The 24,568-nt window shown below is 43.1% G+C and overlaps 1 protein-coding gene across 1 annotated transcript in view; it reads left to right on the top strand.

The window, feature by feature from the left end:
* The window catches only part of LATS2 (large tumor suppressor kinase 2), a 46,312-nt gene extending 22,060 nt beyond the window's left edge, over positions 1-24,252 (top strand). The window contains exons 3-8 of the mRNA XM_052671145.1: positions 12,932-13,064; positions 15,757-17,294; positions 19,955-20,537; positions 21,096-21,278; positions 22,577-22,683; positions 23,377-24,252. Of these exons, the coding sequence (XP_052527105.1) occupies positions 12,932-13,064; positions 15,757-17,294; positions 19,955-20,537; positions 21,096-21,278; positions 22,577-22,683; positions 23,377-23,871 (3,039 nt within the window). The 3' untranslated portion in view covers positions 23,872-24,252. The remainder of the gene's footprint in view (positions 1-12,931; positions 13,065-15,756; positions 17,295-19,954; positions 20,538-21,095; positions 21,279-22,576; positions 22,684-23,376) is intronic.
* The last annotated feature ends 316 nt before the right edge of the window (positions 24,253-24,568 follow it).

Genomic DNA, 24,568 nt, shown 5'->3' with positions numbered 1-24,568 from the left:
GCTTGATAGTGGGGCTTTTTTCCCCTTCCTCCTGTGGTTTAAAATGGCTTGTCTAACATGTTGATTTATATCCTGTCCTGTAAGGCTGCTTCCCCTTGACTATCTCTTTTTAGGATGATCACATGCATTTTTGAAAGATGTCCTGTTGTTACCTTGGAATATTAGGTGATAACTGTACATGTTTGTTAAACCTAATAGAACACCAACACACGAAGTGCTGCAATGGAAAACTTTCTTAAGGCAGGAAGGGAGAAAAACACAAACCAACCAAACCAACAGTAAAACACAAAAGCCCCATCTTATGGTGTGGGGTGTTGTTGGAAGCATATCTGTTCAGCTGAGAAGTTTGCAGGTTGGTGTGCAGGAAGGAGCTCCAGCAGAGCTGCTGCCTTCCCTCTTTCCCTCCCCTTGCATTCCCACAAGCGGCGCTGGCACCGTGCTGAGCTGAGTGGTGACTGCTCAGGGATCCAGTTCAGGTTAAAAATAACTTTTGGGTTCAGTGGGAGAAATATGAACACAACTGGGGTACAGCACGGGGTGTAGGAATGAACAGAGAAGTCGACCACCACCAGAGAGAAAGCCCTCCTTTGCTCACCATGCTCCTCCTTCCAGCTGTGCTCCAAAGGTGGCCATCAGTTTCCCACTGCTTCTCCTCTTCCCCTCACCCAGGTTTGGCGGCCCCAGCTGAGCTGCTGCTCAAGTTAACCCTTGCTCACATAGCTCAAAATGAACTGAGTTACCTTCATCAGCTTGCTTAAAAGTCTCTGTAAAGCCAGCTGTGAGTGGTCAGGCAAGGGGCAGTTGTTTCTGACACAGTTGCAGTTGGAAGATAACGTGTGCGTGCTGACTTATCAATGCTGAGTACATTGTAGTGGTGTGGTCATTTTTCATGTTCTGTGGCTGATCTCATGGATAGCTAATGGCAGATTTGTGAGGAGATGGTGATGGTCATGGGATGGCTCAGATCTCAGAAGAGGATTACTTTTCTCACAACAGCCCCAGAATACACGTGACAGCCTTTGCGTGTGGGTGGAGTGGAACAAGAAGGGTGATTCTTCAGCACTATGTGTGTCTTGGTTATTTGAAGTGTGCCACTTTAGCTATAGCCAATGGAAACAATGTCAAGGTGAGCTGAGTGGAGGTACTGCTAAGGAAATACAAGGTAAAAAGAGAACTTACACGGGCTGTTGTGGAAACCTTCAAAGAAATGGGTTTATACTTACCAAATATATCTCTGAAAAGAACTACACAGTAGAGGTGAAACCAGATGACTGTGTTTCTTTTGGTTGTTTTATTCATTATCTGATGTTTCCTCTACCACTGCTCTACATTTAACCAGACCTGGGTGTTTGCTTACACGGTTCCTCTAGGACATCAGTGACATTGTTTGTTACCAGCTGGCTCTGTTTGTTTATTACTCTTCCTTGTTGTAAGTGAGCATAGAAAAGGACCGGTGGCACAAAGCCATTGCCCTGGAGCAGAGCAGGCACAGCCTTTCATTTTCTTCCCACTCTTGGTCAGCTTTGGGGACCCTGGTGGGCATTCCCCCCACAGCCCTGAACTGAAGGAGATGCAGCTGCTCTCTTGGGCGAATTGTTTTGTCTCTCCATGGAATCTCATCCTGGGCAGTTATGTGCTAAGAATGTGAATAATTTTGCTGCGGCTGCTTTACATGTAAAAAGCCTGACCTTCACATATTTTATCTGGTCAGATTTTTCTCTCTCTTTTTTTTTTTTTTTTTTGCCTCTAGCACTATTAAAGGTTGCATTTTACCTTGCAACTGCAGGAAGCTGCAGTGACTAGTAGTCACACAGAGCCTTCAAACAGTTTAGGGATATTTCTATCCTTAAGCAGTGGTAAGTAGTTGCTGCTTTCAGACCCATAGTTGTACACATGCATTTGACAGAATGAGTGAAACTAAGTGACCTCTGGAACACGTCTCATGAGTTCCCTAATGCAGTGCTGTTGGAGCATATTGCAGTACAAAGCTGAGTGCACTGATTTTTAAGTCTTAAACGATGAATGCCTTATTCATATTTTTGAATAAGATTTTTAAAAGAAAAATTTCCAATTAATAAATAAAAATCCAAAATACCAGCAAGTTTTAAAGCCATATTGCGTGTAAAAAGTCCAGCATGCATCTTCCTACTCTTTGAACAAAAATGCCAAGCAATCTTGCCTTGAATTCTGCTTGAATTCTGTGCTAGTGTGTGTATATGTGTCTGCACTGAAAAATATGAGGAATCTTGAGATGAAAGCCAGATGTTTTATCAGTTACGTGAAGCTGCTGCCTAGCATTGGGAGGCTGAGAGAGGAAGGAAGGCCACTTCTCACAGTGTTTCTTGGATTGTTTTTTTCTCTCTGCATGTGCATTACTGCAGGATATCAGTTGGAGTTCCATTGGAGTCTCATTGTGGTACAAATCCTTAAAGAAGAGATCAGTTCAGTGGCAATGTATTCCAGCCTGGTATCCTGGTGGATTTATAGTTCTGCTAGAGTATTCCTAGGAGAAAAATTAAGGGGGAAACAAGAGTTTATGAGACAACACTTGAAAGTTCTGGTGTTTTTAAACTCAATAAAACCATGCAAAGTTGCAAGAGAGGAGAGGAGTGCACTCTTTAAATGTTAAAATCTTCAGTAATACAAGAAAATTTGTAATGCCTTAAGTAAGCAGCACTCAGTAAATCTGACATAGGCCCCATTAATGAGGATGGGTGCAAAATTGAGTCTGTTAAGCTGGATATGAAGAAATGCTAAAAGCTGTACTAATGCATTTCAAATGTGCAGCGCCGAATGACATTCTGGGGTGCAGCTGAGTTTGGCAGTGCTGAAAGCTCTTCCAGTCTTTGACACAATTCCCTTCAGTGCTCTGGGGCTTTATTCCTTAACAACAAAGCTCATAACTCATTTTGCTGGAGCTGAATACCCAGCTGACAAGTCCCTTGTATCGTGTTTGGCTAAGGAATCATTTGCAAGCTCTGTGAATATTTGTAAAAATCCTTTACACATAACTGAAGATGTATCCATAGTAGAAGGGCCATGAGAACCACTCACTTTAGTGTCTGTGGCCACTGAAAAGAAATGCTTTCATATACAAATAGCATCACCGTAAATGGAGTGCCAGCCAAATGCATTTTGGGCTAACATGAGCAATAAAATTAGCAAACACATCACTTGCTGCTAATGAAGGGGAATAAGCTCATCATGAAGCCTTCACTGAACTGCTATTCTATCCAGCTTGATTTACTTGCCCTGATTGGGTAAAAAACCTGCTGTCTCAGAAGGATGTGGGAGCTGCTGGAAGGAGTCGTGGTGGTGTTCTGACTGCTCAGAACGTGATGGGCGGCTCTGGAGGGAGCAGGGACGGCCTGCCCTTCCTGAAGCAAGTGGGCCTGCTTGCCAGGCAGCCTGCCTGGGAGGGAGAACCTGAACAAAGATGTTTCCAAGAGATTGGTGTTAACTGAAAAGGGTTTATACAACCCTTTTTAAATAGCAGCTGGTTCTGGCACAGCATGATGCTGCTTTTGCTGCAACTACTGTTTTAACACATAGAATAATAGAATCATTTAGGTTGAAAAAGTCCCCTAAGATTATCAAGTCCAACTGTCCACCCATCCCATCATGCTCACTAACCGCATTCCTCAGAACCACATTCTCATGTTTCTTAAACAGCTCGAGGAATGGTGTCTCCACCACCTCCCTGGGCAGCCTGTGCCAGTGCCTCACCACTATTTTGGAGAAACAATTATTCCTACTATCAAATGTGAACCTCCCCTGGTGCAACTTAAGGCCATTTTACCTCTCTTCCTATTGCTATTACCTGGGAGAAGAGGCCTATGCCCACCTTGCCACAGCCTTCTTTCAGGCAGTTGCAGAGAGCAGTAAGTCTCTCCTCAGCCTTCCCTGGACTGAACAATCCCAGTTCCCTTACTTGCTCCATGGAGCCTTATGCTCCAGACCCTTCTCAGCTCCGTTGCCCTTCTCTGCACATGCTCCAAGGCCTCAACGTCATTCTTGTATTGAGAGGCCAAAACTGAATACAGTACACTCTTGAGACCAGAGCTGAGTACAGAGGGACGATCCCCTCCCTGCTCCTGCTGGCTGCACTGTTTCTTACACAAGCCAGGATGCCATTAGCCATCTTGGCCACCTGGGCACACTGCTGGTATATGTTATAAAACAGATGAATCGAAAGGAGGGGCTCAAATGGCAAAAGAGCACTTGAAGATTCTTGCACTGTTTGTTTTCCTCCTCATTATAAGACTTCAATGGCTAATTTTTTCTGCTAATGACTGGTGATACAGCCTGGCAGTTCCCACAGTGCTGCTGTTGAAGGACTCTGAAGGTTTCTCTTGTGTCAGCTCACCTGTTTTCCTCCTCAAAGAAAGGAAATGGAAGTTGGGGTTGGGAAGAGCTGTGTTGAAAGCTGTAGCAACATCAGTCAAAATGAGGCTGGCAACAAGCTGCCTGCTTCTCTGCCCTGCACAAAAGATTTGGTGGTTGACTCTTTCATGAGGAGTCAGTGGGTTGCTTGTTCCTCAAGTGCTAGATGGGAACCTCAGAGCTCGCCCAGCGCTGGATTTGGTGCTGAAACAGGCTGGAGTTTGTGCTGGCACCTCTTTCTGTTCAGAAATGGGAACAGGAACCGGGTGGATTTTTCATGGTATAGTTTGGGATATGTGACGCTTCATGGCTAGGGACAACTTGTGTGTTTACATCAATTTTAAATTTATTTTCTAGTTGCTTTCCATTTCTTTTCTTCAGAATTCTATAGCTATTCTAAGGTGTTGTGTTACTTCTTCAATACTGAACCTGAGGGACCGTGGGTTGATGTGGCTCCTGTCAGCCAGAGGAACTCGAAAGCCTTGCAGGTGTATGGCTGAGAGCTGTGGGATGGGGCAGCAGTCAGCTCAGAGGCTGCAGCTGGGAAGGACAGGAGAGATCTGGAGCTGGGAACCTGCTGCAGGCCCTGACCAGTTCCCTGTTCTTGCCTCAAAGTGGTGTCATTTTGAGGAAGTGAAATGACAGCTTAGGAAAGGTGCTGTGAGGTGTGTGTGTGTGAAGCAAGTACGGTCTTCCATCCTGCTCTATGATACAAACCTGACAATGCAATAATTTGTGAAGTGCTATTTATGTAACATATCTTATTCTGAGTACAGGATTTCTGATTTAACACATAATAATGCTTCTGATTTGAGATGCTTCTGCTCCAGCGCTGAGTAAAGAGAGATTTAAAGAACTTTCTGTTGATGAATCGGTCATGGGTCATTTGGTTAGCCTGAGCTCTGAATAGTTGGAATAGCTCTCCAGTGAGCAGACTCAGAATAATGAGGAACAGCTATGGCTGCATATACAATTGTTTGCTCTGCTTTAAATCAGAAATCTCTTTCAGAATAGGATTCTTCCCTTGTGTCTGCGTAGGGCTCAGCACTGTGTGGAAGGCTGTGGGTGTCATCACAGAAAGGACTTGGTGTAGATAGAAGATGAGATCTGTAGCACAGTGAAAACATACAAATATGTGCTTCTTCTTGCCATTAATGCAAGTCTGGCTTGTGAATTTAGCATGGAGGTGATCCTGTCCTACTGCACCTCTCAGTTCTCTGTGTGACCTGCAGCAAGGCATGTTTTCTAGGATTGGGCCTTCCTGCGCTTGTGGAGATGTTCTTGTTGCCTGTCACTGTTGGCAGAGCTTGAACCCGTGCTCCTCACTAAGCTGGCATAGGACAGATGCCTCCAGGAAAGCGTGTCGGTAAATATATGAGCATGACAGCTCCTCTGTGGGTGCTGTCAGTGTCTCTTGTTCTACTGGATGCCTAAGGGAAGTGAGATTTCTCCCAGCACAGGTGTGTTTTTGGCTGAAACAGGAAGGAGAACAGGCACTGCCATGCCCTTCAGGTCCAAAGCCAAGCTGCATGTGCCAAGGGGCCAGCTGTTCACTGCTGCCCTCTGCTCTCCCCACCTCCTGCTTGGGTCACAGCAGCTCTGTTCTCTGAGCAGGCTCTTAGGTCAGAGCAGGCTCTGTTCCAGCCTACTCACCATAAAGATCCCAAAACAAGTGGCATTCGTGATAGCTTTTGATTATTCTCACTCCCTTTTCATTACTGTTAATGCTGTGATCACTCTTTCCTTGCCTGTTTTTAGACATTTCTTCTGGGCAGCTTGTGTGACTTGCGGGTTTGTTTCTGAGGGTAGCGCCTCTCAGTTTCCTGCAAGCCTTCCTGTTACCACCTTCTTTTCAGAGTGCTTAACATGCAACCACATGCATTCTGTCTATTAGCTAGAGTAAACGTGCTATGTCCTGTGGCTTCAAGGATGAAGGCAGTCTCACAGGTTGGTTTGTATGGTAGCAGTATGAAGATTTCTGTCCTGGGACCCAGGAGCAGTGACACACGAGCATTCCAACAGCTTTTGTGCCTACTGCTGCAAGTTGAACCATTTGAGCTTGTTTCCTTACTTCTATGTAATCTTAAATTATCATAGTGCCACAAAAGAAACAAGAACAGTTCTACTGTTCTGCTGGCAGCTGTGCAAACACAGGTTATTTAAGGAGCCTGCAGGTGACCGTCTGAATCAAGACTAGAAAGTTAGAGAAGCATGAGCAGTGAGGTGGTGGTGAATGTCGTAGTAATTTTATTTCTATTTTTTTTCTTCTGATAGGATGCTGACCAGAAGCTTGTATCATTTCCTAAATTCTCCCTCTGTTTTTTGGGCACACTCCCTTTGTTAGTTCTTCAAATAAAAAGAAATGTTATTTTAAAACTTTCTTGTTAAAGTTGTTCCTTACCTGTAAAACCCCATTATTAACTTACTGCTCAGACTTTTTTCACGTGTTGATTTGATTTAATTTAGTGAGTCTTGTTTTTCACCACCTGCCCATATTTTTGTCCAGCCCTCAGTACTTTATGTACCCTAGGTTGTCTGTTCTTTATACTTTTTCTGTTACAAAGTCTGATTAAACAAAAAACAAAAAACATTCTGACAGTACAAATTGAGAACATACAGTAGGTACAGAGCAGGGCTGGAGTGGCCTACCAAAGTAATGGATGACCTTAAGGGTTGAAGTACTGCTTGAAGCGGGCATAAACTGGAGAACACAAAGAGCAGAGTCTCCAAGCAAGGACTGAAAGCCAGGAGTAAAGCCTCAAACTCAAACTGCCTCTGCTGAAGTCAACAAAGAAAATGAATGACTTTGCTTCCAAAGTAACATCATCTGCACCATCTGCATCTTACTCAGAGTGGTGTGTGCAGCTCTTATCAAAAACCTTATTCCAGTCTGATCTTCCTTGATACAGAGAAGAGCTACTGCAGTGAAGAAGAGAGCAGAGAGCCTGTTTTTGCAAGAGAAAACCAAAGGAATGTGGTTTGTTTAACCCAGGAGGCCAACCTGCAACCCTTGGGATGAGAGGAGGTTCATTCCCAATAGATAACAGCAGAGCTTTTGAAGTTTAAAGATAATCGAAATTAAAGATAGGGGGGATTAACCTGCCATGTGAAATTGAAGCTGAAAATAAGAGGAAGGTGTACAGCCAGCAAAGCACGGTAACTGTGAAGAGCTTCCTAATGGACTGATGGAGGCAGAAAAATCTTGGCTGGCATTGGAGTAGATTCCCCTTGTTTTCTGAATGGATTGCGTGGATTATGAAGAGGCTAAGTAATCCCATGTCAGACAAGTAGGCACTCAACAGGTCTTTTTTTGCCTGTGCTGTTGTTCTCCTGCTATTTTGATATCCTAAACTGAAGATCTCTAGTAATTCTCAGGATAGATCTTTAGTTACATGTCTAGAATGTTTCAATTAGGGTTTTAATCAAGCATGGGAATCTGTGGGCAAGATGAAGGCCCTGCTGCCAGCAACCTGAAATCAGGTAAAGCCAAAGCAGAGTACAGAGTTGGATGAAGCGTCCAAATGGAGAGCATTTGCAGATAAGGAGTGTTAAAAAAATACAGTTCTCTGCTCTGTAGAGCTGCAGTAATTCCATCAGAGCGTATTGTACGCGTTATTTCCTGAATTTCTTAGTTTTCGCACGTTTCAAATCATGAATGAAATTTCTTACAGTGGTGGACTGTCTCCGAAAGGTTCCTAATCAATTCTGGAGCATGCCTTTTGGCATGAGTCTGATTTTTCTGCCTTCCGGAGGGAACCTGTATCTGTTTCCTGCATCTGTTGCCCATCCTCCATTGTGAATGGAAAGTGGGTAATTAATTTTTAGCTGTTGTTAGCAATTAATTGCCCTTGCCAAATTTTGGAGGACCTATTGTCTCCTTCAGACACAATGTTCTTGGGAAAAGGTCTTACTTATTGTGCAATCTTCACTTGGATGATAAATACATCTTGGCAACTGGGAGCCTTCTGAATGAAAAATGTTGCTGGACTACTCTGTACTAGAGCAAGAACGCTCGCCGCTGCCAGTGCTGGTGAGCGAGGCCAGGCAGGAGGGTAAAGCAGGGGAAGCCTTTCACATTGTCTGTGGAGCACAGAGAGGTGCAGCCTCTTTGTGCACATTTCCAAATATCTGTTTACCATTAAACAAGGATTTTCCCTGTTGAGCATCCGAGCTGAAAGGTGCCTTTCCTTCTAACAACATCCTGAAGCGGCTTGGCAAGCTGCTTTCTGTGGACACAGAAATGGGGAAATTGCTGAGCACACTGGCACGCAGCTCTCTGGTTTGGGTGGCTGCTGGAGGCTCTAGCTGAGAAGCAGCCCCTCTCCCATTTTTCTCTCAGCCCACAAATACGGAATTTTGCAGAGCTGCCCCAGTCCACAAAGACTACATTGGTAACTTTGTGGTTCTTGGCCTGACGCTAGTTTTCCATTAGGTCTGTCCTGAACCACAACTAACCACTGAAACCTCATTTTAATATCGCAGTTGTAACATTAATTATGAAGTTATTAGTTGTTTGTAACAGTGCGTTTTCCTTTTGTAGCTATTCTTTCTTCTTCTCACCAGCAGCAGTGTCTAGAGGCAAAAAGGTGCGTGAAGGCTTGCACAGAGACATGTTTGAATGCTCCAAGGGGAATACACAGAATGCAAAGAATGAGCTGGGGCCGGGACTGCTCTGTTCCCTGGTGATTTGGGCGCACGCTGCCAGGGCTCGTGTTTGTGCTTGGACCCTGACAGCTGGCTGCAGGGTGTGCAGAATGAAGCCAGGGGCTGGGTTTCTCAGCACTGCTGCAACTGACAGCACTTGGCGTGCTGAAAGGGAAACGAGCAGAAACAGAGAGCAGTGTACCTTGCAGTTAATGGAAAACTTTGTTGACTTCAGTGGGAGTTGGATTTGGTCCTGTGCCTATTTGAATGTTTTGGCATTCGATACTGTTCCAAATGGATTTTTTTTTTCATGTCTCATTTCTGGTCTTCTCTTCCTACTGTTTCTAAAATGTACTTACCTTGCAGTGATATCACTGGGACAGCTCTGGCTGTGTCAGTGTAGTGTCAGTGTAGCTGTGCACATTTCTCCCTGCCCAGTGTCTGTCACATTGTTTGCCAGCCTTTCTGTTGTTTCCAGTATCGGTCTGCAAACTTGCGGCATTGATTCCTCTCCTTCCTGAGCCCATTCTGCTCCTTCTTACAAACACCTTCCATCTGACTTCAACCTCTATCCCCAACCTCCAGCCTCCCATAATTGCAGTTATTGGTGCTATTTAATTCATTTTCTGCACTGCTTCCTCTCCTTTTCTACATGAAATCTTTATTTTTTGTTTGTTGGGCCCCTGTGTGCTTAGAGATGATGCAAGCCTTCTGGGAACTGACCTCATGAACAGAGGTTGTGTGTGTCTCATGGTATCTGTGGGGGAAAAGGCCAAAGCTATGGGATTTGGGGAATACAGGTGTTCTTTTGAACCACAAGAAACCTTACATTTTTCCAGCAGCGATATAAATGCTGAGCAGACAGGGTCAGTGTTGAGGAAACCCTTCTGAGAGCAGGAGCTGACTCATGAAGATGAGAGGCGGAGAGCTGGTACCAGGCTGCTTTCACACAGTGGGCTGCAAGGGTGCGATTGTCATTGACACATCCACCAGTCAAAGCTCTTGCTGACTCTTCCAGGTTAACATACAGTCTGTTCTGAAATGTTCGGGGCTTTTCCCTCCCATTATTCCCATTGATTTAAATATGAATCCCCTGTTATTCCTGCTAAAGGTAGAACACACAGCTGTGAGCAAACTGTTATCATTTTAATGGTGCTAGTTCTCTGACAGTGGCAATGGCAAAAGATGAGAACTGTAGTGCAAGTATAGGAGGGAAGGTTTGTTTTTTGAGATATCACGGTGGTGATAAAAGGCCACGTTCTTTAACTTCTCTAAATTCTGTTTATCACATTTAAGATGGGGAGAAGTGCGTTACGTAGACTTTTATTAATGGTTAAGGTAATTGTTTACCATATGTTTGTTCTCTTGATCCTCCATAGCAGACAAAATCAAAAAAGCTCAAGATCCAGCTCGGAGACCTTGTTGTGTATTGAGCACATTTGATTTTGGGGAAATTGAAGTCTTGTGTCTAAGGTCAGATCCAGCCAGTGTCAGAGGGCGGTGTGTGAGCAGCCAGAGCCCCTTGATGGTGAGACTACTGAGCACTGAGATACGAATTTGCTAATGCTTCAGAAATGTATCCAGAAAAAGAAAAAAGAAAGGGGAAAAAAACATTGTGGGAAATTCTTTCCTTCATGCATAATAGTTTTGTTGTTTTAAAATTGCACTTAGTAATGTGTTGATGCCAGTGAAATATTTCAGCTATAGGAAATGTGAAACCCACTACTGCCTTTCTATGATTTATGACTCATAAATTGTATGAAAAATATTCAAACTTGCTATAGCTATTCCCCCAGCAGAACCTCTGAGTAATGGAGAAAATACTTCCATTCTGGGGGGAGTAGCAGGAGACTGAGCTAAGTGAAATTAAATGCCAAGTGCCAGCATGTAGCTTTGTGCTAAGTGTCATCTGAGACCATCCTCCATTGCTAGGTAAACAGTGAGTGTGAATGTAACACGCACTTGCAGTTGAGCCAAGCAAAGCTCTTTGCTCCAGGTGATGTGGAAAGGGGCACATGGGCTGGGGCTACCTGCCTGCAATCTGACACATTGCCTTGCCCTGTGGGAGAGCTGGGTGTTTGCCATGCTGCACCAACACAGCCAGCACATCTGCAGCCAGCAAGCCAAATTCCATCTGATTTAGTGCCTATGGGCAGGTCTCAATGGCAGAATCATAGAACCATAGAAACACCAAGATTAGAAAAGACCTTCAAGATCATCTTGTCCAGCCATCCACCTACCACCAGTATTTCCCCACTAAACCATGTCCCTCATCCGCTTCCCACCGGATTTGTACTCCAAACCCCTCACAGTTCTGTTGCCCTTCGCTGGACACACTCCAAGGCCTCGATGTCTGTCTTGTAGTAAGGGTCCAAAACTGAACACAGTACTCAAGGTGCAGCCTCACCAGAGCTGAGTACAGAGGGATGATCCCCTCCCTGCTCCTGCTGGCTGCACTATTGCTGATAAAAGCCTGGATGCTGTTGGCCTTCTTGGCCACCTGGTCACACTGTTGGCTCATGTTCAGTCAAGAGTCAACCAACACCCTCCAGGTCCCTTTCCTCAACACAGTCTTCCAGCCATTCTACCCCAAACCTCTAACATTGCCTGGAGTTGCTGTGGCCAAAGCGCAGGACGCAGCACTTGCTCTTGTTGAACCTCATTCTGTTAGCCGCAGACCAACAATCCAGCCTGTCCAGATCCTCTGTAGGGCCTTCCTACCTCCAGACAGATCAACACTTCCTGCCAACTTGGTGTCATCTGCAAACATACGGAGGGTTCACTCAGTCCCTTCATCCAGGTCATCAATAAAGATGCTAAAGACAAGCCCCCTAAAATGGCAATAGGGTGGCAAGGTAGCAAGCTCTGCTGACAATTCCTTGACAATAACATTTATTTCATGCAAATTCTGCTATCTAAGAGCTAACTATCTGGTTTAAATTAGTCTTCTAATCGTCTGTCGCCAAAGATGAGTTTATCTCCTGTTGTTTCTGTCTTATGAATTGCCTTCTGGAAGTAATTATGGAAGTACCTGGAAGTTCTCGGCAACTACTTTAGACAGTTAATCTGACTTTTTGATGGCTGAAGTTCAATGCTATGAATTCATGCTGGATTTCACTTTCTCCATCATTTCAGAAAATACCTTGCAGCTATGTAAGGATTTGCAAATTTTACTTTGCAGTCAGAGGAGAGTCACTGTTGAAATCTTTTGTATATACCTGAGCCATAAGTAAGTGTATAAACAAACACCGGGAGAGTGGTTTCCTGGCTGTAGAGCAAGGGACACTAACAGTGATTATGATGGAGTAGTTCAACTGGAGTATTTACTTCTGCGCAGTTTCATTTTTATGCCTGGCACCCATACTAATTTTTCAGACTGAAAGTAATGTGTGCCCACTGAAATGCAGATAGAAAGGCCAATAATGTGAAATACAGCTTAATGTGCTAGTATTTTACCACATAGATAGTGAGCAGTACTGCAAAGACCATTGCCTCCAGTGGGGCCAGGATTTGCCCAGCACAGATCAGTCCCTGCCTACTTAACTCTTGTGGTGTTTGGGGAAGTTCAGAATTGCACTCACTGTATAGAGAGATGCTGGCGCGTTAGAGAGACGTGCTTTCAACTACCAAAAGCCAAGTATTTCCTTCTGTCTCACACTAAGTCAAACTGTGCTGACTTTTCCAGATCTAGAACTTGGGTAGGTTGAAATTGGTGGGTTCTTTTAATTTTTAAATTGTACAGGGTAAGCAAGTGTTTTCAAAATGTGAGTCCGTTTGGCTTCAGACAGCTGTTACCAGGTGTCAATTACAAAAAGTTTCTGTAAGTTTAAGACTGCTTTCTAGCTTGCAGTAAAATGCTTGGGCTTCGTCTTGGAGTGATTCAGTTTGTATTTGCTTTACACAGGAAATGGCCGTGCGGGCGCTGAAGCAGACAGGTAGCAGAAGTATTGAAGCAGCTCTGGAATACATCAGTAAGATGGGCTACTTGGATCCTAGAAATGAGCAGATAGTACGTGTAATTAAGCAGACCTCACCAGGTAAGCACGAAGTTTTCTTTAAACTGTTCTTTCTTGCAATAAACTAGGTTTTGAGTAAACCTGTTGCTGTTGCAGATGATGGTTATGCTCAGCTGGGCTGCAAGGTGAGCATAGCTCACCTGCTTCACAGCAGCCATCTGCATGCACATTCCTACTGCTCCTTCCTAAACACAAAGCTGTCTGTCCTTCAGTGCAAGTCATCTCAATCATCTTGAGTCTACCACGGGGTAAAAGCTTGCACATAGATAATGGCCGTGGAGCTGTGAATCTCACTTCCCAGGAAGTCATTCATGTCGGCATCCTTGTGAGTAGACTGCAGAAATAGCTCAGGCTAGGGTGGCTTTTCACTCATCCCTGCTAGTCTGCTTCAGCTCTGTCCCATATAAACTAAATGAGAGGATTTGGGCCCTGCGTGTGCCTGACCAGCAAACGTCAAAAATAACATACGTCTCTTCTAAAAGGGTTAAAAAGTCTTTCCAGGAAAAAAGCTTTAATGACTCCATTGTTGGTTTTGCTTTCTTAACGTTCTAATACATGCAGATGTTTTGAGTCCTTCACCTTTTGAGCAGATCTCCCTTTACTTTTAGGTACATAGAAAGCAAAACTTAAATATCATGCAAATAATGTTTGCTTGCTTACAGTGCAACAGAACCATACTGATCTGTTTGATGTTGCATTGTTTGTGCTAGGATAGCACAGGTCTCTGCAGATGACTGGGGAGCATGTAATGCTACCTGGGAACTTTCCATTTGCAATTCAGGAATGTAAAACTCACAGTTCTGAATTTCTTGTATTGGTATATGGAAATAGATTTTTCACATTACTCATTTTAGTTCTACTTTAATAATAGAGCTAATGAGTTTTAGCATACCATCAAGACTTAAAAATTAAAAGATGTTTCTTTTGGACAGAGACTATATGTTAAAAGAGTTGATGCCATGAGTACAGTTAATGAATCTTACAGAATACACTTAGAACACTTCACAGGCAAGAGATGGTTGTAACCTTTTTGGCTGGGAATGTGCAGGGGAAAAAAAATCAACAGCAACCAGTATATTTGGTATCTTTACAGTTCCAAATATTCCTTAGACAGACCAGAACAGACTTACTGGTTTACAAATTTCAGAGGTGGAGTTCATACCTCTCCTTACATTAGCAAGATTCTTTATGCAGTTGAAGAATATGTCCCATAAGAGGACAGTTATTGCTGCTGCTTTCCTCAGTGGCCTATGAGAAAACAAAGTCAGTTTGTCCCTGAGGCTGCAAGTGATTCCTGATGACAGAGATGACAAAAGGGTCATGTGGCTGCCTCCCACATCCAGCCCAGAGCAGCCACTTCTTAGGATTATTTGGATTGCCACAGCCTTATCAGTGCATCTCCTTGTGTTCTGGCAGATCAGCTTCCAGGGAGTAGCTGTAAGTACAGCCTTGGAAGTGTGCCCTTATGTTATCGCAGGAAAAACTGCTGCTGATAATAGATGACACTTGAAAGAAGGTTGATAATTTGTCCAACTTCATTTCATTTCAAAACATTGCATTGTTTATGATGCGTCATTTAGTATGGGCACAGCCTCTTCAGTGTGCAGAAATGATGCATAGGCCTTGCTTAATGTTCTGCATGTCCTTATGAGTTTGTGTGTATGCAGGTGAGGAGTTCACAGCAGTGCATAAGGGTGATGCACCTGGCCCAGCTGAGATATGCTGTAAGGCAAATAAGCTTGCAATCCAGCAGTCCAGCCTGTTGGACTTAATGCAGTGCAACTGCACTTGCAGACCTTGTGAAATCAAGATTTTAAAAGGAAATTGTTCAAGTATACATAGGCCAAGTCCTACAATTTGTGAAAGCTAAAGAGCCAGAGCGGGAACAAAAAGCCAGCTCAGAGTATCTCTCTATCTTTTTCTGCACCCACAGTTTGTCCATGGATGAGAGAACTGATGAAAAGTGCTATTAACACTTCCAGCACAGGAATGCTGGCATTTTGTCTCTGCAGTCCTTCAAGCTGAGATTAGCATGTTGACACACTGAACAGCAGGAAAATGAGTGATTTAAGGGGATGTTCTTTGCCCGACACATTGGAAAGAAGATAGGATAAGCTGCGTTACACCTTTGTTGTAAATGGAGTAGAAAACAAGGATGTTTGAGGAGCATTGTGGAACAGAGAGATGCAAACAGATCCCCAGCATGAGCAATGAGCTCACTGTAGAGAAGGAAGCGGGCTGATTACCTGGTAGCTTAAAGCAATGTGGATTTCAAGTAGTACTGACAGTGCTTCAGGGAGCTTTTGTCCCTGTTTGTGCTGCACATACCCCTCTGCTCTGTAGCTTCCTCCTGTCTGTGGGCAACGACCAGCAATGTAAAAGCTGGTCCAGCTTTAAAAACCGGGCTGAAGTGTAATCTGATGACTTCACAGTAAAGGAATTTGTGCTTCTATTCTGATTATTTAGTAGAACTCCCTGATGATTCCTGGCATGATCAGTGTTGTGAGCCAGTAGCTTGTTATTGGTGGTAATACTTGGCACCTATCACTTTGATTGCTGAGAGTGCTTAATTTAGGTTTTGGGAGGTAGGGTTTTTTTTGTAACACATAATCCCTAGGCTGTGTGCATGTGTATGGATAGGTGGATGAGTAATGCAAAGTAATTGCTTCACCTGAATTGTTTCCTAATGTTTTTCTGTGTTCTTTTTATAAAGGAAAGGGTATTGTGCCAAATAACGTAACTCGCAGGCCAAGCTTCGAAGGATCGAGTGAATCTTTTCCATCCTACCATCAGATCAGTAATGCAGCCTATGAAGGGACAGGCTTTGCAGCAGAAGGTGCAAATATGCTAACTGAAGTTCCACGGCCATACATGGACTATTTAATCTCTGCTTCACAGTCTGCTGCTATGAATGCGCCTGTACAGCGACCCTCTGGCGTAGGCACTCACAGCACTCCAACAAGCCATCAGCAGAAAACATACCCTGCAAATATTGAGTCTTCTGTGATTAATTATCCCGTGTCTAATCACAGCAGCCCAGCCTTGCAGCTGCAGGCCTCCCATGGCTCCAACAGCCAGCATTACAGTAGGCAGCACATGATGGTGCAGGGGGAGCCCATGGGATATGGTGTTCAGAGGAGTCCATCCTTTCAAAACAAGATGCAGCAGGAGGGAGGTTATGCCAATCTCCCAAATAAAGGGGCAGTTGTTCAAAATAACACCAGTCATGCATTTCAGCAGGCACCGGCAAGCCTGTATATGTCACATTCTCATCACAAACAGACAAGTCCTCCCTCCCATCAAATGCACGTGATATCCAGAGGTCCAGCGTTTGGTAATGATTTTGCAGACAGCCCACCACAAAATCTATTAACTCCATCTAGAAATAGTCTGAACATGGACCTCTATGACATGAATAATCCTCAAGTTCAGCAGTGGCAGGCAGCAGCGCCTTCACGGCGAGATTCTTTACAAAACCCAGGAATAGAATCATCTCCACGGCAACACGTGTCCTTCAGACCTGATGCCTCGGTGCCAAGCAGAACAAACTCCTTTAACAACCATCAGCAACAACCACAAGTGACCGTGTCTATGAGACAGGTTCCTCCAGGAAAACCCGATCCTTCAATTACATCTCCAAATACAATCACAGCGGTCACATCTGCTCATATTCTCCAGCCAGTGAAGAGCATGCGAGTGATGAGACCCGAGCCTCAGACTGCAGTGGGACCTTCCCATCCTAGTTGGTTACCTGCCCAGGCGCCGGCCGTGGATGGACTAGAGATCATTGAACAGCACGTTCCAGCTGTTGGAGCGGCCAACGCCTATCAATTAGATGTGGATTATGGTAACCAGGAGCTGCGGTGTCCACCACCACCGTATCCCAAGCATTTGTTAATTCCCGGCAGCTCCGAGCAGTTTGATATCAATTGCTTATGCATGGGTGTGGAGCAGACCCTCCGTGTAGTCCCCAGTGCGACGTGCAATAAGGCTGAGGAGAACAGTGAGAGAAACGACAAAAACAGCAAGAACACTAAAGCTGAAAAGCCAAGCAAGGATAAAAAGCAGATCCAGACATCTCCAGTGCCTGTGCGAAAAAATGGCAAAGATGAGGAAAAGCGAGAATCCCGAATAAAGAGCTACTCACCATTTGCTTTCAAGTTCTACATGGAGCAACACGTAGAAAATGTCATAAAGACCTACCAGCAGAAAATTAACAGAAGATTACAATTGGAGCAAGAAATGGCTAAAGTAATTTTTATGTATATATACAATAAATAGGGTCAATTAATTATTACTATTTTAAATCACTCAAAAAATGTATAAAGGAGAGTTCTCTGGGAAGTGATAATAGATATTCAACACTCCTTGTTCCGGACTGTTTTCACTTGGAGGCCTGGGTGCAGATCAGGGAGACTGTTGAAAAAGCTGAGAGAAGTAGTCTGTCCTCACAAGAAAATAAAACAGAGACACTCCTAGTAGGAGAGTGTTGAGCTCGCATAGGAGAGGACTCAGCCAGGTTTGAGACCATGGTAACACTGACAATTACAGCCCTTGAAAAAATCTGAGAAAGGTTTTCTCTTTGCTCCAGTTCTTCCTGCCTGTTCCTGGTAGTGACTGCTTATTCACCAGAGCCACAGTTTAACTTGGCTATAGGTTTACTATGCTATATTTTCCCTTGAACATATAATACCTGACTGAAAGTTGTCTCTTGAACATACGTTAGTAATAATACCATGCAAGTAATCATCTCTTGGTCAGCTGAAATGATCTTGGGAATTTTGCTGGAACTTGTTCTAGAAGCAGGTCTCGGTGAGGTGCACTTTGAGAGCTTCATTCACATCTCATAGTAGCACTCAAACTAAACTGACTCACTGACAGGGCTTTCTGAAGCAAGCTGCCAAGTTCTGATGATTGCTCTGGCAGTTCTGTTTTTAATTTTTACATGTGGAAAAGTTTTTGATTTTTTTCCCTTCAGGCGTGATTAGCTAGAATATGACTAGTCTACTTTTGTATTTAAGGATAAACTCTAAGAAAAGCTGTTATTAATGCATAATGGATAATAACTTACCTGATCTTCCCTAGAACTGTCTAAAGTCAATTAATTTGATACTCACACTGCCCTCCTTCAATGGAGATATTGAAGACCTGTCTGGATGCTTACTTGTGTTCCTATTGTAGGGAGCCTGCTTTAGCAGGGGGGTTGGCCTCAGTGGTCTCTTGAGGTCCCTTCCAACCCCTGCAATTCTGTGATTCTGCTCAAGAAAATCCGGTGGTTTTTTTTACATTTAATGCTTCTAAAAATCTCTTAAAAGGTCAGTGTTGTAGTGACAGTTCATAGTTTGTCCTCAGTGCAGCTATAGGTTGTGTTGCACTGCTTGGATTTAGTGAATATTTTCCTGAGATTGAGATAGCTGGGGAACAGTCTCTAAAGAAATAAGAAACTAACAGCATCAGTTGTGTTCTGGCCCTTCAGCCTTTGTTCACTTTGTAACTCAGAGATAACTATAAACAAAAACAGCTCCTTCCCCTAGCAACCTCATCTCTGGCTGGAATAACACACCACAAACTCAAGAGATTTTGGCCATCTGAATATCACATTATTCCAGAATTAACCAAGAATGCAACACACTAATTGTTTTGCATTAAAACAATAAATGCTTCTTCTATTATGGATTGAGGTACCCTACCTATTCTGTGAGGTTTTTTTTACCTCCTTCATCCTTTATTCATATGGATTTTGTTTTTAAGCTGTGGGGATTTGCTGTGTAGTCCAGCTGCCCACTTTTTATCTTTAATGGCCTCGACTGCAGGTGTGAAATGGAAAAAATCAGTCAAACCAGCAGCCTTGTGGGTCAGTATTTGGATCTTTAGCCTGCTCCTCAGTCAGCTTCATCTCCAGCCCCCATTGCCTCTTCCTATCACTCACTAATCTTCCTCTCAGAATGCTTCACTTAGTTCAAGATCTGGGTTATTCAAAAGGAAGGGGTCTGCTGTGGAGAGGGAGTTCTCAGAGGATCCTGGAAGTCAGCCCAGGGGCTTCTGCTGGTGAAGGCTGCCAGCATTCTCAGACAAGCACTGAAGGCAAAATTGTGCAGGCTCTATCTTGAAGCCTGAGGAAAGTCCAGCTGGGTACTTCTCTGCTTTTCCAGGAGATGTTCACCTTCAGCCATGTGAAATTACATGTAAAAATACTTTTAATTACTTTAAGACTCTGTGGGGACAGATGGTGCCTGGACAAGCCAGCTTTGTTACTGTGCAGGTTCAAAGGGAAAAATTACCCTTAAAAGAGAAATAGGACCTGGATCTCAGTGTCTGGGAGGAGGCCAGAGCTGAGGGTTATATACGTATATTTTGGAAGATAGGGATCTGCCAAGTGTGAGAGCAGGGGCTCTGTATGACAGAGGAAGAAAAATGGTTTTGGAGAAAGAGGGTTCCCGAGATACTTTGTCAAAAATAGTTTCTGAATTGCTATGAAAAAGACAAGTGCTAGGTAGGAAGGTTTCATGTGAATTGCTCTGGGGAGCTATTAATGAACCAATGGGCTTCTGCATCTCAGTTTAAGTTGTGCTGCACTGTGCATACACGTAGTGGAGTGTATTGGTGAAGTGCACAGCTGAGAGTTAAAAACCAAATCCTGCAATCAGATCTGTTCTGTTCTGTTCCCCTGACAGTATTGCCCAATAACCAATAGTAGTTCAGGAGAATGAGAAACATGTAGCAATCTTAGATTCAGGTAGCAAGGTATGGCAAATGAAACACCTTGACAGACCAGATGCTGACTGTTTTCAATATCTTATCTAGTTCTAGATTACTTTTTCTGAGAAATGTTTTTTGGGAATGCTAGTTTATTGTTCTATTGCAATGAATATAATCTTACTGGCTGTCGTGGTTTGCTTTCCCTTTTAAAGGCAGGCCTTTGCGAAGCAGAACAGGAACAAATGAGGAAAATTCTCTACCAGAAGGAGTCCAACTACAACAGGCTTAAAAGGGCCAAAATGGACAAATCTATGTTTGTGAAGATCAAGACACTGGGCATTGGTGCCTTTGGAGAAGTATGCCTGGCCTGCAAAGTGGATACTCATGCCCTGTATGCCATGAAAACTCTGCGTAAGAAGGATGTACTGAACCGGAACCAGGTGGCTCATGTCAAAGCAGAAAGGGACATTCTTGCTGAGGCAGACAACGAGTGGGTGGTTAAACTCTATTATTCCTTCCAAGATAAAGAGAACTTGTACTTTGTAATGGACTACATCCCTGGTGGGGATATGATGAGTCTGCTGATTCGGATGGAGGTCTTTCCAGAGCGTCTTGCTAGATTTTATATTGCAGAGCTCACTTTGGCTATTGAGAGCGTGCACAAAATGGGTTTTATTCATAGAGACATCAAGCCTGACAACATTCTGATCGACCTCGATGGGCATATCAAACTGACCGACTTCGGACTGTGTACGGGATTCAGGTGGACTCACAATTCAAAATACTACCAGAAAGGTTAGTGTTCCTAGCCTTTATTTGCACTTCTTATCTTGAAACAAAGTTACCTCTTGGCAGAAATGTCAGGAAATTACGATGGGTTTGTCTTACTCATTCTGTCTGTCTCTTTCTAGTCTTTTGTTTCCAACACTTCAAATCCCTGACAGTAATTTGGCTGGATGCTGCAGTGGCAGCAGTTTTTCAGTTCATATTTGTTTGGAGGGTCTCTGTTGGTAGTGAAAGAATTAAACTAATCCAGGTACCTCTTGTGCACGCCATCGAGGAGAACTGGAATATGTCAGCAAAAAGGTCACGAACAATTGGTACAGTTGATCTAAATATATTCTCTGTCTCCTGTATGGATGGGAGCATGCTTCCCTGTGTGGAGACAGAGACATTCTGCTGCTTATGGAAAGCCAATTGGAAAGGAGGCAGAAGACATTGCCTTGGATTTAGAGTTCAGGTGCTGTTCTTCAGTGATGTTAGAAGATGGCAAACTAAATCTGGATAAATGCTTTTCTCTTTGCATGTTGTGTTTTATGTCTGTAACTGTAAATTTTCTCTCCCACTTGAAAGGGAGTCACATCAGACAGGACAGCATGGAGCCCAGTGATCTTTGGGATGATGTGTCCAATTGTAGATGTGGAGATAGGCTGAAGACATTGGAACAAAGAGCTAAGAAGCAACATCAGAGATGTCTAGCCCACTCATTAGTCGGAACCCCTAATTACATTGCTCCTGAAGTCCTGCTTCGTAAAGGTAGATAATGTCTATTTATCTCCTGTTTAAATAATCATCAATATTGTGAAATTCTTTTTTTTTTTTTTCTTTTTTCTTTTTTCTCCTTAATTTGCTGCTGTGGAAGTTTGTCATTCTGAAGTCCATAGACGCTCAGATTAAGGAGAACAGATTTCTGTGCATGCTCTGCTGATTAGCTTCACAATGCTGACATTAAAGGTGATTGCGCTTTGTCTGTCTCCATATCTCTTCACTCTGAGGCCTTTGATGGGGACTCTAACATGTCAGATGTCATTGGCAGTGGTGTTTCTCAAGTTTAAAGCCAGTTATCTGTACTCGTAGACCGTGACCGCTAGTGAGTTTACAAATAGCAGCAAGTAGCCATCTGATTGTTTAGAATCACCTGTTGAGATGGATCACTGCAGTATAGCTGATAAAAACTTGTGGATACATATTCTTCAGATTCCCAGTCAGAATCTTGAGGAAACAAAATAAAGTCTTACCCAAGTTACCCTGGACATACTACACCTAAAAGCTGTGCTTGTGGAATGTAAACAATACTCTGTGACTATTCATGACAAACAGACATGTTAAACTATAGTAAGCAGATTAGATGTTCAGAGTTGTCTGCAACCCTGACCTTGAGGCTTATCTCTACACTTTTGCATTTCTAGAGATTTCAGGTTAGATTCTACAGAATACAGAATTCTAGTAACAGAATTCATTGAATGCAGGGTTCAATTCCTTTTGAAGATCTCAAAGCTGTATCTTACTTTGTTTGTCTGAACAATTAAGTGATTTAACTTGTTACTCTGCTTAGAACTTGCTCAAAGTCATCTTTATCTCTAGTCTGGCTTTGTCTTTCAGCAGCTTCTAAAACCCTAATGTCAGCTCCACTGAACCTGGAGGGGGACATTGGTCATTAAGTACGTCACTGAGTCCTTTGAGGGCCACTTTATGCTGTGAAGTGGTAGAACTGTTGGATGGGTCGTGAAGAAAAACAAACAAACAAACACAAAAAATAGCTCATTCTTCCTAATTATGTGGTTTCCCCACTTACTGTTATTGAGAATGAAATATATTGAGAATGCTTCCCAGACAACAGTATGAGATCTTTACTGACAACACTAGAATTTATACCAGCAGGAAGAAGCATTTTATGATGAAGTTGGATCAGGAGTCCTTTGGTTTTGGGTCACTTGTTTGAGGCAAAGTAAAAGTCGATGTTGCAGTTTTGATCTTCAATTGCAAGAGGAAATAGTAGCTCTGTGCAGACTCTCTGTGACTGGTGGAGGACAACCTTTTGACTTGCCTTTCAGGATACACCCAGCTCTGTGACTGGTGGAGTGTTGGTGTGATCCTCTTTGAGATGTTAGTGGGACAGCCTCCTTTTCTGGCTCCTACACCCACAGAAACCCAACTGAAGGTAAGTGGAATTCCTGTGGTAGCAAAATTTTAACCTTTTCCATCTTTTCTCCACCACGTACAGACACATCCCTCTTGTATTGGAGAAAAGAGCTGTTGTTATGAAAGCTTGATTTTAAATAGTCCTATGCAGGGACAAAACCTTTTGCAATCAGTGAAGATGCTGATTGTCAAACCAGAACTGACTTGTCCAGTTGCATAGATAGTTGCTAGTTTTATGAACCTTTTCTGCATAATTTTGGTTTCTGGAGCACAGGCTCATCCATATCAATTATTTAGTGTGCATATCAGATTTGAGTAAGCTGATAGAATAATTATAATGTCAGATGGCAATGTGAGAATTTCAATGTTAAGCAGTCAGTAGTTTTTATTAGAATGAACATATCTCATAACCAATTTCCTACAATTTGGAGACTGAATGAAGCAACGTCATGGAAGTCATTCCATGAACTAATTGTCTTTTTTTAAAATGTAATTGCTTCTTCTATTTGTTCTCTGACATTTCTTGATTTGTTTAAGAAGTATTTTAACAGCTGATGCTATTTAATCGTTGGGTTCTTGAACCTCTAAAATAATTGAACAGGATGTGAGTGGACTAGTTTCGTGTATGCTTTTCTACAGTTAGTCTTGACAAAAGGATCAGAAGGTTTCTGCTTCTAGGATTAGTTGTTGTTTAATACCATTCTCTCTTCAGGTGATAAATTGGGAAAGCACACTGCACATCCCCACACAGATCAAGCTAAGCCCTGAAGCAACGGATCTCATCACAAAGTTGTGCTGTGCAGCTGAGGACAGGCTTGGAAGAAATGGAGCAGATGATATTAAGGCCCATTCTTTCTTTCACTCTATGGACTTCTCTGCCGATATCCGTAGGCAGCCTGCTCCCTATGTTCCAAAGATCAGCCATCCAATGGACACTTCAAATTTTGATCCAGTTGAAGAGGAAAGCCCTTGGAACGATGCTAGTGGTGACAGCACCAGGACGTGGGATCCATTGGCTTCTTCCAACAGCAAGCACACCGAGCATGCCTTCTATGAGTTCACTTTCCGAAGGTTCTTCGATGACAACGGCTATCCATTCAGGTATCCCAAACCTTCCGGGATGGAAGTTGGCCAGTCTGAGAAATCCAGCGTAGAGGACAAAGACATGGTGGATCAGACTGGAGCTTGTCAACCTGTATATGTGTAAATTATTGTATAGAGTACTCCAGGTAAGACTAATCTCAAATCCAGTTGGGCCTTTAACTGATCCTTTGGGAGCTGATCCTGCAGTGCTTGTTCATGTCTAACATCAGATGAAGCTGAAGTCATCCTGGGGAGTCAGAAACTTGCAAGGCCAGGTCCTAAAAACGGCACTCTTGGAAGTTCAGGTCAGTTTTACTGTAAATAGCTTTGTTGATGATTACACTTGAAGTCCTGGTCTTCACCAAAATCTGCAAGGCCAGAAGTCTATCATTTCTAGGCCTGTTGTTATTTGAGGTCAGCACCCCCCTACTCAGATAAATTTACAGATTTCTGCATCTGTCAGCATTATTTTTTAAATGAATAAAGAGCACTTATATTTTGTTTATAGCAGGGTGTTTTTTTTCCTACTAAATTATAGGGATTAACTTTGACAAATCATGCTGCTGTTCTTCTTTTCTACATTTTTATTTTATCCATAGCACTTATTTCACATTTAGGAAAACGCGCAAAGCTGAAGAGCGTGTGATGAAAGGTCTCTGTGCAATAATGTAAGAAAGGAAAAAAGGAAGAAAAAAAAAAAGAAAAAAAACCCAAACAAAAAAATCAGCTCTCTAATTTTCTTAATTTACTGACGCCATTATATTCGCACCACGATTTTTGTTTATTATATGTATTTTCCACATTTCAAAATTGTGACGTAA

Source organism: Tympanuchus pallidicinctus, unplaced genomic scaffold (assembly GCF_026119805.1).
Source record: "Tympanuchus pallidicinctus isolate F22 unplaced genomic scaffold, pur_lepc_1.0 scaffold11, whole genome shotgun sequence".
In the NCBI taxonomy this organism is placed as follows: domain Eukaryota; kingdom Metazoa; phylum Chordata; class Aves; order Galliformes; family Phasianidae; genus Tympanuchus; species Tympanuchus pallidicinctus.
Note: the sequence above shows the minus strand (reverse complement) of the source record. Positions and strands in the feature narration are given on the sequence as shown.